This window comes from Halyomorpha halys, unplaced genomic scaffold (genome assembly GCF_000696795.3).
Source record: "Halyomorpha halys isolate HHAL.00 unplaced genomic scaffold, Hhal_1.1 Scaffold1303.1, whole genome shotgun sequence".
Lineage (NCBI taxonomy): Eukaryota > Metazoa > Arthropoda > Insecta > Hemiptera > Pentatomidae > Halyomorpha > Halyomorpha halys.
In genome coordinates, this window is record NW_027106812.1 from 13,930 (window position 1) to 26,172 (window position 12,243).

The 12,243-nt window shown below is 34.2% G+C and overlaps 1 protein-coding gene across 1 annotated transcript; it reads right to left on the minus strand.

The window, feature by feature from the left end:
* Positions 1-3,597: 3,597 nt before the first annotated feature.
* LOC106689215 (uncharacterized) lies at positions 3,598-11,491 on the minus strand. Its single transcript, XM_014434101.2, has 4 exons — positions 11,323-11,491; positions 7,498-7,719; positions 5,288-5,436; positions 3,598-3,764 (listed from the first exon to the last, which is right to left on the minus strand). Exons 1-4 carry the CDS (start codon positions 11,395-11,397, stop codon positions 3,617-3,619), a joined length of 594 nt encoding a protein of 197 aa, XP_014289587.1. The 5' UTR covers positions 11,398-11,491; the 3' UTR covers positions 3,598-3,616.
* Positions 11,492-12,243: the final 752 nt, after the last annotated feature.

Genomic DNA, 12,243 nt, shown 5'->3' on the forward strand with positions numbered 1-12,243 from the left:
CATCTAAACCATAATACTCCATTTGTCTTAGACCCCATTAAATACAATTCATTGATCTCTATGAGGAACTTACACATAATCACAATTCCCCTAGCGCTATCTCACACTTGTTTTACCCATCGCTAAAATCCTCCCTGGGAAGTGAAAAGCTATTACGCTTCACTTAGCATCAGTGTGGGTCTACAGCTTGCGCCATCACTCAGCCTCTACTGGCTTTTAATGCCAGTGATGAGGTTAAGGGAAAAGTGTTGAAATCTTCCGGATTTCTTTTTTTTTCTTCACAATTGTGATTTCAAGCTCGGTCCAGAGTTTGTTCGGCTGAATAGGAATATTCTAAATAGGAATGAATATATTTCAATTTTTTTTTCTTTTCTATGTACTGTTTGTTATAATTGGCTTTATTTCTTTGTAAATATAGTATGAATGTACTCTCCAATCTCTATTACTATTGTCTGAAAAATCATTGCAAAATGAAATGTATAACAATGAAAAAATGTATGAATGAAGAAAAATTATTGACCCAAAATAATATTGTCCAACACACGAACAAAACAGAGAGATTATTCTTTGAATTTCATAGAGGCGCCCGAGCATATCTATAAAAGAGGGCGGTCGTTATACCAAAATCAATTCTCGGAATATTATCAGCAATTCAACCATTTACTGGATAACAGTTTTTTTTTATGTGTCAGGACATCACATTAATAATAAATATTACATGGAATAAGGGCTTTCATTGCAATATTCTATATTATAAATTTTGTTATATAAGGCACATATTGGTTATAAATAAATTATTTTGATTGAAGAGCTTTGTTCTGTGATGTATTAATTTTCAAATAGCAAATATCCATTCCCGACATCCTGTATGCCATGATAGCTGTGTTTAGAATATGTTCAGTTTTTACCAAGCGTTATTAAACATTTTTGCTTCATTTTACGGATCGCGTTAGCGCCAGGGTAAAGAGCGTGGCTACTAACTCCAAGGACCCGAGTTCAAATCCGGCTGGGCAAAAAATTATTTTATGTTACACTGCAGCCATGAGTAGACTCCTGTGGGTTCTGGAGCCCTTCTGGTGTTTCTGACCAAATCACCTCCTTGTACTACCGTTGGTCTAGTAACAGTACTCCCTTACAAAGTACTGAACCCCTGACCCTTCATGGGTTGTAGCGGTACAGATTTTAATTTTTTTTTTTTCATTCAACACACTTTTTTCTGTTCTTTCTTTAAGATATGAATGACTATCTCATTGATTAATTGTTTGCGGAGTTGCAAAGAACTGTTCAAAGAGCTCAACAACTCCTTCTTCAATAAGGACTTTTGAAAATTGTTAAAAAGAATTAATACGGTGAAAAGCAATCCGAATTTAATTTTTTTTAATTAAATACGTGCAAACGTGCTTCTTCGACTGATGAAGGTTAGTGATCATTATAAGTAGCAGAACTTTTTTATTTTTTTCTGTCCAAATACAATGATTAATGGTATTGTAAAATCCTGATATTAAGATTGGTATATTGACTCACTTTAGTAACACTGATTAGAAATAAAGTTGGATTTAATATCAATCGAATTCACTTGGAAGTAATGTCCTTAAGGATAAAGGAAAACACTTCCTGAGGGTGTGTGGGCGATGTCCTCATACAATAAGAAGACCCGAAAGCCCTAACGACCGAACAAGTACACAATAGGAGGCGGTTATTTCGGACAACGTGTGGTCTCATTTGGCGATGTCAACCCCAGGCGAGGGCTCGGTTCTAGGTCCTTTCTTATCCTCTTTATATCGACCTCTGTAATAGCAGTAGCCTCATGGGCAGATGGCTCTGGGCAAATATTGTAGGTACCACTGAAAAGATCCTGTACACTAATTTCTGTAACAATCCTCACGCAACATATCTTGCGAATTAAACAGTATTGAAGCTATAAGTAAACATTTAGAAAAAGAGGTGCAATCAAACACGGAAATAATGCATGATGACAACTTACTTAAAGCAATAACAATGTCTAAATTCCACTCTTTTAACAAAGAGTGATTTAAAATTGAGAGAAAACTAGTAAAAGGTGATTCTTTAACAATGAACAAATTGCACGGCTCTCTTTAATAAAGTAGTACCTTAAAAAAAAGAAGTAAAAATGGATATTTATGGGTATTGATTCGAAAAACATTAAGGAAAAAGAAAAAAAAAGATGGAACAATTATACCTGAAAATATAATGGCAGTCCGGAAAGTAAAAAAAAAAATTATTAATTTAACATAATAAAAATAAAAAGTTTAAGTTGTTGTTGTTGGTTGGGGCTTTTGGGCGTAAAACTCTGAGGTCATCAATGCCCACGCTTCTCACTTTATAATTCTATTTCAAGATTTGAAATAATTTAATTGCTAAATAAGTTTGAATGATTAATTATTTTAGATTTTTTTTATACATATGACAAACTTTTGGGTTTAGATCTTATACAAAAGATTATTTCTTTTTAAGAAAATTAAAACCATTTCTATGTTTTTTTGGTCATCATTCAGGGCATCTGAAACACTCGGTCCCACTCCCAATTTACGTAAGTTCATGCAATAGAAATGACATTCCTCAAATATGTGACTGACTGTAAGTACACTGTTGCAGTATTGACATTTTGGCGGTGGTTGCTTATTGATCAGGTATGCATGAGTTAAATTCGTATGACCTATTCTCAATTCTGGCAATAGCTACCTCCTCCCTGCGATTGGAACGGTTTGATGTGGTCCATGGTTTAATGGTTTTTTTAATAGTTTTTAATTTGCTTGGCTGGCTTTCATTCCACATGGCTTGCCAACTAGCTAATATTTCATTTTTCATCAGGAGAATTATTTCTTGTGGTGTCAAAAAGTTGATGTAAGAAGAACAATAAATCACCCAGGAAAAAAAAGTCAAAAAAATCGTGTTTTATTTTTTATAGTAGAATGGTGTCGAAACTGTAGGATTAAAATTAATTCCAATAAATCCCACCAAATCACATTTACTTTTTCGTCGTAAAACCATGACCCCCCCAGTTTCCTATCAGTGTATGTACTATATGACAATGTCCTAGATAATCAAATCGTTTCAAAGAATAAGAAAAAATCAACTAAATCAGTCTAGTATTAACGATTATAGAGCTAAGTTAGCTGATACCATTTATGTTCCTATAGTTATCGTCTTCTCACTTCAACTATACATTAATTGAAATCAAAGTTTCAGTCGTGTTCAATATATCCTCAAATATGGCTAAAACGAATGTCTGATAGTATATAGATAATTAATACTGTATTATGATATTTTAAATTAATTGTAAAAAAAATAATAAAAGTATCTTTAATTATAAACTATTAAAGTTTAAATAATCTGAGGAAAGTGCGGTATGTCAGTTGGAGTTGGGAGGAACAAACAAGTTGTAGTTTGTGGTTGGCAGGTCGTCTTCTGGTGAACCACCAATCAGAGGCCTTGACAATGCAAGCCCCACCTCTTGGTTCAGTCTAAGCTCCCGTAGACCACTTCGATTAAATTTTTTAATTAATTAATGTATACTTAAAAATTGTAAAAACATAAATTTTTTAATATATAATATAATTAATTTGTTTCAGTAAATAAATAGACATTCGCTGGACTAATCCTTTTTGGCTCGAGCTCTGGCGAACTCCGCAGCGACTGCCTCCTTGAGGTTGAGTATGCCGAGCAAGATGAAGAATTCGGCGTCGCGTTTGTTCTCCTTTTCGGTTCCTAGAAGAATCATTTTCACTGCTCTCCACATGTTCCTAAATTTGTAAAGTAGTAAATCATTAAACAAATCCGAATTGATTGGGTCAATTTAATGTGATGATATGGAGGTAAAATAAACTCGAGTTTAGGCCTAGTTATCTAAATAACTAATACCCTAATAATCACATCATATTGTGGTGTGTGTGTAGTCCAATGGCATCTGTGAGATGATTTTTGGCATCTAGTTATACTAAGCAGTAGATAATATTGTACTCAAGAGTCAAAATTTAATTACCTTAATATTTTATCTGATAGAAGTTAGTGAGAACTAACTTAAAAGTATTTTCTCTTCTGTAATAAATCACAAAAACAAATGAGCAATTTACACCTAAGCGTAAATACTGAATACATTTTTGAGATCTATATTTAAATAAAATAATTTTAGTACAAGTTAGGTCTCAAAAAGCATTTTCTAATTTCTTTAAATGTCCAACGTTTTGGCCAACCTGGCAATACTCAAGAACGATCCTTAGTATGAATTCACTCCTAACATCGAATAGTGCTTAAACTTTTTGTAGGTCATTCTGCCTATGTCATTAATTCCAGTCAAATCCCACTTTTTTGTTACTTTTCATTTAATTTTAAAAGTTTTAATTACAGATTAAATTAATATTTCTTTATTTTTAATAAAAACTTCAAATGATCCACTTTTTCTCTCATTCAAAGTTGCCCCGTTAGGCCATTCTCAAGAAGACAACCATAAAATTTGTTTACATATTAGCTCATACTACAATATTTTCTCAAACATCCCTAATGTTTTTTAAATATACCTTAATCATTGATCATTGATCAATCAATCATTGATCATTGATCATTGAAACGTTCATTTGAAGTTTGTATTAATAATAATAAAATCCACTCCTAAAATATCGACATATTAAATCAGTAATTTAATATTTTTTAGAAAAAAATTATTGTTTAATAAGAGGGTGAGAATAGTGCCAAATTGATTAGTAATTAAAAGGTTTAAAATTTAATGGAAATAAAAAAAATAGGTTTATTTGACTGAAATTCATTCATTCATTCATCATTGGTTTATTTATTCTAATTGTTGTCATTTCTTATAAGTTTTGTACTTTTTTTTTTTTCATTTAGCCCTTATGAATCTAGCAAAATGGGGCGAAACGTTGGTTAACATTAAACTACTTTTTCACTATTTTTTACTTTTATTGACTGCCACCCTGGTCTAAATTACATTATTGCATTTAAATTTTCGAATAATGACATAATCTATCGCACTAGTATTTCTAAAGTGACACAACTCAAAAATCGGTGTTTTTGAATTATAACTATGAAAGAAATTGGTAAATATATCTTTATGAATCATCGAAACTGTATCAACCTAGCTTCAGAGCTTGTCCGCCAGAGGGCACTTGTGTCACTCTTGCTCCCTTAATGCTATTCCCCCTCCACAGGCAAGAGTGTCACATTGTCAGTTGTCTTGAATTTTGAGTTGTGTCACTTTAGAAATACTAGTGCGATATGTCAAATTAATAAATCTGGATACGCCAATTGGTACCTGGTACAGTTGATGGCTTTCCGCATGAGGTTAAACCAGACCATCTTAAGGCAGTGCTCTATCGTCATCCTCAGGTACACCGGGTACTGAGCTTCCATCATTCTCCTCTTCACAACTTCACCGTACTCGAACATCTGTTCGATCCTTTTCTGTGAATGTGGAAGAGTACATCAGTAATGTTCATAGGAAATGGAGTCTAGGCTTTTTGGTTTCTTATTTTTCAGGAGTTACCAAAACGCTACTCACTTTCTAAACGAAAATGATACTAAGGGGTTAGAATTAGGCCACGCTCCAAGAAGAATATATCAATTAATGAATTTGCACTTTATGGAGAAAAATTACTTCAAATATTTGCGAGTTGGTTGTAATTTTGTACTATATTTTTTTACGAAAATAGAGCTGAATAAAATGGGTTCTTTCTTTTTGATAAATCCGGTATTGACATAAACTATAGATTCCCCTTTTTCGTAATTGTTGAGAGCACTTGCGGGTGTCCCTTAATTTCTTCAGTTCCTGCAGGCTGCCTGACACCTGTATTTGTATATTTACCTGGGCAGATAAATAAAAGCATCTGAATTAAATTAGTCTTTTCTGCAAAATAATCTCATTTTCTTTTTCAAAATACTAACCGACACTACTATGAGATCAAATATAAATTAACTAATGCTTTATAATTCATAATAATTTTTTCGAAAGTGATGCATCATTTAAGCTTTAATACAATTCGATTGTTATTCAGGTCGGTAGCTGATTAGGGATTCCAAGAAATATTTAAAAAAATTCAAAATAGCTGATTCAACGTCAAGAAAAAAAAAATGAAAAATCAACAAGCTTAGAACTTACTTTTTTGAAATCCCAAGGTACATTTTCCAGAACCTAAATATGATATCAGATTTTAAAAATATAGTTATAAGAAATCTAAAACAAATGCCAGAATTAGTACGGTATATTTTTATTTATCCAAAAATCAATTCGTCAAGAAATATTACGGGAATATAGCATCAAAAATATATAGATATAGCGATGTCCAAATTCATGAAGCGGAGTTCGAGCGAGTCTGAGCATACCTTGCCAACATTGCTGTTGGCGACTCCCAAGAAAAGGTTGCAAGCTAGTGTTCTTTGTAAGTATATCAATAATTTTGAGTTTCCAATAATTAGTTATTGATATTTAGAATATTAATACATATTTCATATATATGTCGGGGTTGTCTGCTGTTAGGTGGTTCTCCAGCCTGATATACACTTAACAGAAGGCCCACGACAAGGCGAATTCATTAATAGGTAAGAAAGGAAGGCCGTGGCAGGGGATGAGCCCTGGACACTGACTAAGTAGAGGAGGTCTAGTTGAGAGAGTCTGAGGCAGAGTAACAGTTCTAGTTGCCGAGATGAAGCGGACGGACTAGAACTGTCATGATAGGAGCCAGCTTACTAGTTGCCGAGATGAAGCGGACGGACTAGAACTGTCATGATAGGAGCCAGCTTACTAGTTGCCGAGATGAAGCGGACGGACCAGTAAGCTGATAAGGCTAGGTACAGCTCTAGAGACGGGAAATTACACTGGTTGCCGAGATGAAGCGGACGGACCAGTGTTACCGTTAAGGATTAGGTTACAATCTAAGTTGCCGAGATGAAGCGGAGGGACTGAGATTGCTGGAGAAAGAGAAAGGAGATAAGCCATCGTTTAGGGTGAGCATAATAAAAACCAACTCTTGTGAGAATAGATTGACAATGAACTTCTCTATCTCAAGTAGAGTGTAAGCCACCAGTGCTATGACTAGACCCGGGAAAAGGCTTGATTTAGCGGATTTTTTTTTTTTACGGATAAATCCCGGTGGCAATTGAAGGGCTCATGTGATCGGTTATCACTGAGAATTCACTCTTTTAACTCTATTTGAGATAGTTCCGTAGACTCTTTTTGCTCAATCTCTTTTTATTTTATAATTAACATTCTTACACATTACATATTAACATATATACATTTGTACAAGAGATCGTATTTTTATAATAATAAACTTATATACAATCATACTGCTTCTTAGACGTTTTTAGTGCTGGCCCCTGGCGGGTAATAGCGGCACTTCGTGTTCGCTGACTGTTACATATATATAGATGTACAGCTCTGGCACAAACCTTAAGTTATATATATATATATATAATTAAATTAACTTCTTTTAAATCTTAGTATTCTCAATGCATACTAATACTCACATAGTCGGTGATTACATCTGGTACCCGCAGACTTACAACTTTGCTTTTCTTTTCTCTTGCCTCTGTTTCATAGTCTTCGATCCACGTCTGGAAATAATTCGGGCTCTTCTTGAAGTTCTCAAGATCCTTAATGTACTTATCCATTATCCTCAGCCTGATGTCATCTGGGATATCTAGATTTGGCAAGAAGTCATACATTTCCTCTACTAGGTATTCCATTTCCTAAAAAAAGTCCGGCATAGTTTGAAAATAAGAAATTATGTAAATCGAGTTCCAAGATTGAAATACCCTGATTTTTTTTTTTTCTTACTTTTTTTTTTTAGTATTGAACCCATATTATGAATAACCTATAATATGGAAGATATATTAACCAGGGAGATGTTTTACGCCTTAAGCCACAACCAATAAAATATAGGCAGATTTAATTCTCTAGTTTTGTGTTCATATTACTGTTTTAGTTCACATTTCAAGTTCATCCACGTTATTAAGCTATATTGATTCCTGTTATTTGAATCTCACTTATGTGATTGCATCCCTAATCTTTAATTTTAATGCAGATTCGATACTTAGGACTCCATCTTGACAAGAGACTTACTTGGAATCCACACACAAGACTGAAACGACAAGAAACTGCTCGTAGATTCCGATTGCTACAACACTTACTTGACAAACGCTCTAAACTTCCCATTCACTACAAAATATTAGTATAAACTACAATAATCAGACCAATTTGGACATATGGAATTGAGCTCTGTGGCTCCACCAAACCATCAAATTCTTACTGCATCCAATCGTTACAATCCAAAATCCTACGTAAAATCCTTGGTGCTTCTTATTACGTCACAAATAAACTCATTCATAAAGACCTTAACATTCCATTCGTTGCAGATTTGACCCAAAACAGATATGCGTCTTTTTATTCCAAACTCCTCAACCATCCTAACCCATTAATTCTTAATCTTTCATCCTTAACTATCCCTGATAATCCTCCGAGGCGTCTGAAAATAAGATGGCCACGGGATCTTCTAATTTAAATTAATGTTTGAAGTACCACCAATGGGTGGTTCCTTCCCAAGATTTTCAAGTGTATATGAAACATACTACATATTTACCTATTCTATTATTTTGTACAGTTGTAAATTACATTAAATAAATAATTTTCAAAAAAATTAATCTTTTTGTTTGCTCTTTACATCACATTCTCTCTTTGCTATTCCGTCGTTTTGAAAAATATTCGATCCAGGAAATTACTTTTCCTCTCATAATTATGTAAATTTAGTGAATGAAATATGAAAAATTTATACTACGGTAGCTACTAAGACGCTACTAACCCGGGTTCGAATCCTACTGCGTATAGTGGGTAAGTTTAATTCGATAAGAAATTGGCCGTCGAGCGTGATTCTGAACAAATAACCTTTTTGCACAACGGTTGTTCTAGTAAAAGCACTTCCTTACGACTGTGCTCTTGACCCTTTTATAGTTTGAAGCGGTTTTAATTAATTTTGTTTAAGTAAGTTTGTAAATCTACGATTGGGGCTTTTAACATTTCCTTATTGAATTTTTTTAATTTTTCTTGACAAGAAAGGAACAATTGTGTAAATCGGAGAAATATTTAGAATTAGTCGTTCTTCGTATCTTTAGAAGCAGAACTTAGTTAATAGATTAATCTCTGCCTCGGCGTAGGAATATAAACCAGGATAACCGCTGCAGTAAAAGTATAATTTGTCTTTACTAAACGTTCATACAGCTAGTGTTTACGGTTCAGAAGTTTAGGCTGCCGTCGAGACAGATGAAGAAAAAATCTTGAGCTTTGAAGAGATTCTTTAGAGAATCTTTGTTCTAAAAGAGACATGCATATCTGGTGCCGAAGAAAGAACCAAGAAATGTTTGAACTTTTTGGTGTAACAAATGTGGTGAAGTTAATTAAGATAGGACGGCTAGGCAGGACCGATCGTGTCTCTGGGATGGACTCCAGGATTCCAAAGATACTCATAACAGAAGAACTGCGCAAGACAAAAAGACCGCGGAAAAGATGGCTGTACGGAGTGTCTGTTGACTTAAGAGACCTACTACATAGCCAGTACAAGACTAGTTGATATTGTTATTATTATTTGTTATCCTAGTTAATATTCCAGACACTATCCTTACCATGTATGCTGATGACACATGTGTGCTCACACTTAGTAATAACCCTTTGATTGCATCCCAAACTCTCCATTCCCATATCACAATCCTCGAAGAATGGTGTCGAAATTGGAGAATAAAAATAAATTCCAACAAATCCCAACAAATCACTTTTACTCTTCGTCGTAAACCTGCCGACTGCCCTACAGTATACTTTAATAATGTGACTCTTACCTCTGTAGAACAAATTCGTTATCTTGGACTACATCTTGACAAAGGACTAACCTGGAATCCTCACACAAGACTGAAAAGACAGGAAACTGCACGCAGATTCCGACTATTACAGCACTTACTAGACAAACGGTTTAAAATTCCAACTCATTACAAAAGACTGATCTACATGACAATAATAAGGCCCATCTGGACATACGGAGTTGAGCTTTGGGGCTCCACTAAACCTTCCAATTCCTCTCGTATTCAATCATTGCAATCCAAAATCCTTCGTAAAATCCTCAATGCTCCTTGTTTGTTACTAATAAAACCATCCATAAAGACCTAAATGTTCCTTATGTAACCGATCTAGCCCGAACCCGTTATTATTCCTTCCACAATAAACTCCCTAACCACCAAAACCCACTAGTTTCTAACCTTGCTTCCTCTTCCATTCCTGGCAATCCTCCGAGGCGCCTGAAAAGAAGATGGCCTCGTGACCTTATATTGTAAACTGTTTTTAGAGTTCTACTACTGGGTAGTTTCTCTACATCTTGTATCATATCATTATGATCAAATTTACTTGTTGTATAGGGTGTTTTTTTAAGCCTGATAGAACTTGAAATTGTAAAAAATAACACAAAAAATTAAATTGTAATCAAAAATTTTTTTTATTCTAAAGATCAATACGTGACATTAACATTTGAAAATGATTTCGGGCATATGGGCACCGCGGCTGTTCTTGACGAAGCGCATTCTGGACGTCCAATTTTGGGCCACTTTTTCGAGCACTGCTGGCCGTATGTCACGAATAACACGAACAATGCTGGGATCCAAGGCGTCAATTGTTGCTGGTTTATCAGCATAAACCAGTGACTTCACGTAGCCCCACAGGAAATAATCGAGAGGTGTAAAATCGCACGACCATATGCGGCAATTTTGCTTATTAACAAACCCGTTAAGCCAAAAATGCGCCTCATCGCTGAACACAATTTTACAGAATGCGCTTCGTCAAGAACAGCCGCGGTGCCCATATGCCCGAAATCATTTTCAAATGTTAATGTCACGTATTGATCTTTCGAATAAAAAAAAAATTTTGATTACAATTTAATTTTTTGTGTTATTTTTTACAATATCAAGTTCTATCGGGCTTAAAAAAAGACCCTATATTTTTTATACTGTTGTAAATATCAATAAATAAATTTAAAAAAAATATTCCAGATAAATTCTATAGTTACACTTAATTCGCAGACTAACAATCATAAATGTTTATCGATAAAAAGAACCAACTTCAGTAAATATTAATAAAAGACACTATTAAGCATATTAAAACATTGGAAAAATTGAATGAAATTTACTTATCTAAGCAGCAGAGGTTAGAAATGCTATAGAAATATCTTTAAAAGATGTTACGATTACTGATATCGAAATTGAATGTATCCAGATGACAAGTATTTTAAATAATAACCATTATATTCTAATTTCGCTCACCTCCGTTATCAACCGCTCAGTAGAGGAACCTCTAACCTCAGATTGGAAGTCTGGTAGTGGGAACGGTTCTTGCATAATGGACCAATTTTGTCACAAACCTTAATTAAATTCCTAGGATTTCTTTAATTTAAAATAACTACACTTATGATAAATAAAAAATGAAACATTACTTCACATGTGTATTTGCTCTTGAGAACTAATATGCTAAAATCGAACAAAAGGCTTAAATATATTTTGCACTTCCAAGTTGTAAAGTACTTAGGATTGTAGGTTTGTTGGTAGTTTGTATATAAATAACAACTTTCTACAATCTTGATGAACATATATTGATGTAACATAATATAATAGGGATACACAATAATAATTCACGGATCTGTTAGATAACCATACTGGACAGGTTACCCAGCACTCAGTTTGTCCAGAGAACTCAGTGTTGCCAGCTCCCTACATCTACTCCCTCCTTAGCAGTTAGTTCGGCTAAAGACCTGGACATAACGACGAGGAATATGCACTTGACGGTCTGATCTTGAAGTAGTAGGTTGATTCACTTCTAGGGGCGGCTTTTCGGCTGGAGTAAGCTATATTATTGTTGCAGTTGATCGTTGTGGAGATGATGAAACTTCAAACTCTGAAGTCGCTAGCAAGTAAGCCGGTGTGAGCCTGTCCACTGAGATATTAATTGGTTTGTCTTTTATATAAACAACAAAAAATTTATCTTTTCGTTCCAAAACTAAGGTAAGGCTCGAACACGATCTACTAGTACAGTTTGTTTGTTGGTAGTTTTTACGTAAATAAAAACTCTTTACAATCTTGATGAACATTGATCCTTCACATACAGTGAACTTCACGATAACCCTTAAAATACCTATGGGTAAAAGAAGGAAGCATGGCAACTTACATCTTTTGCACTTCATTATTATT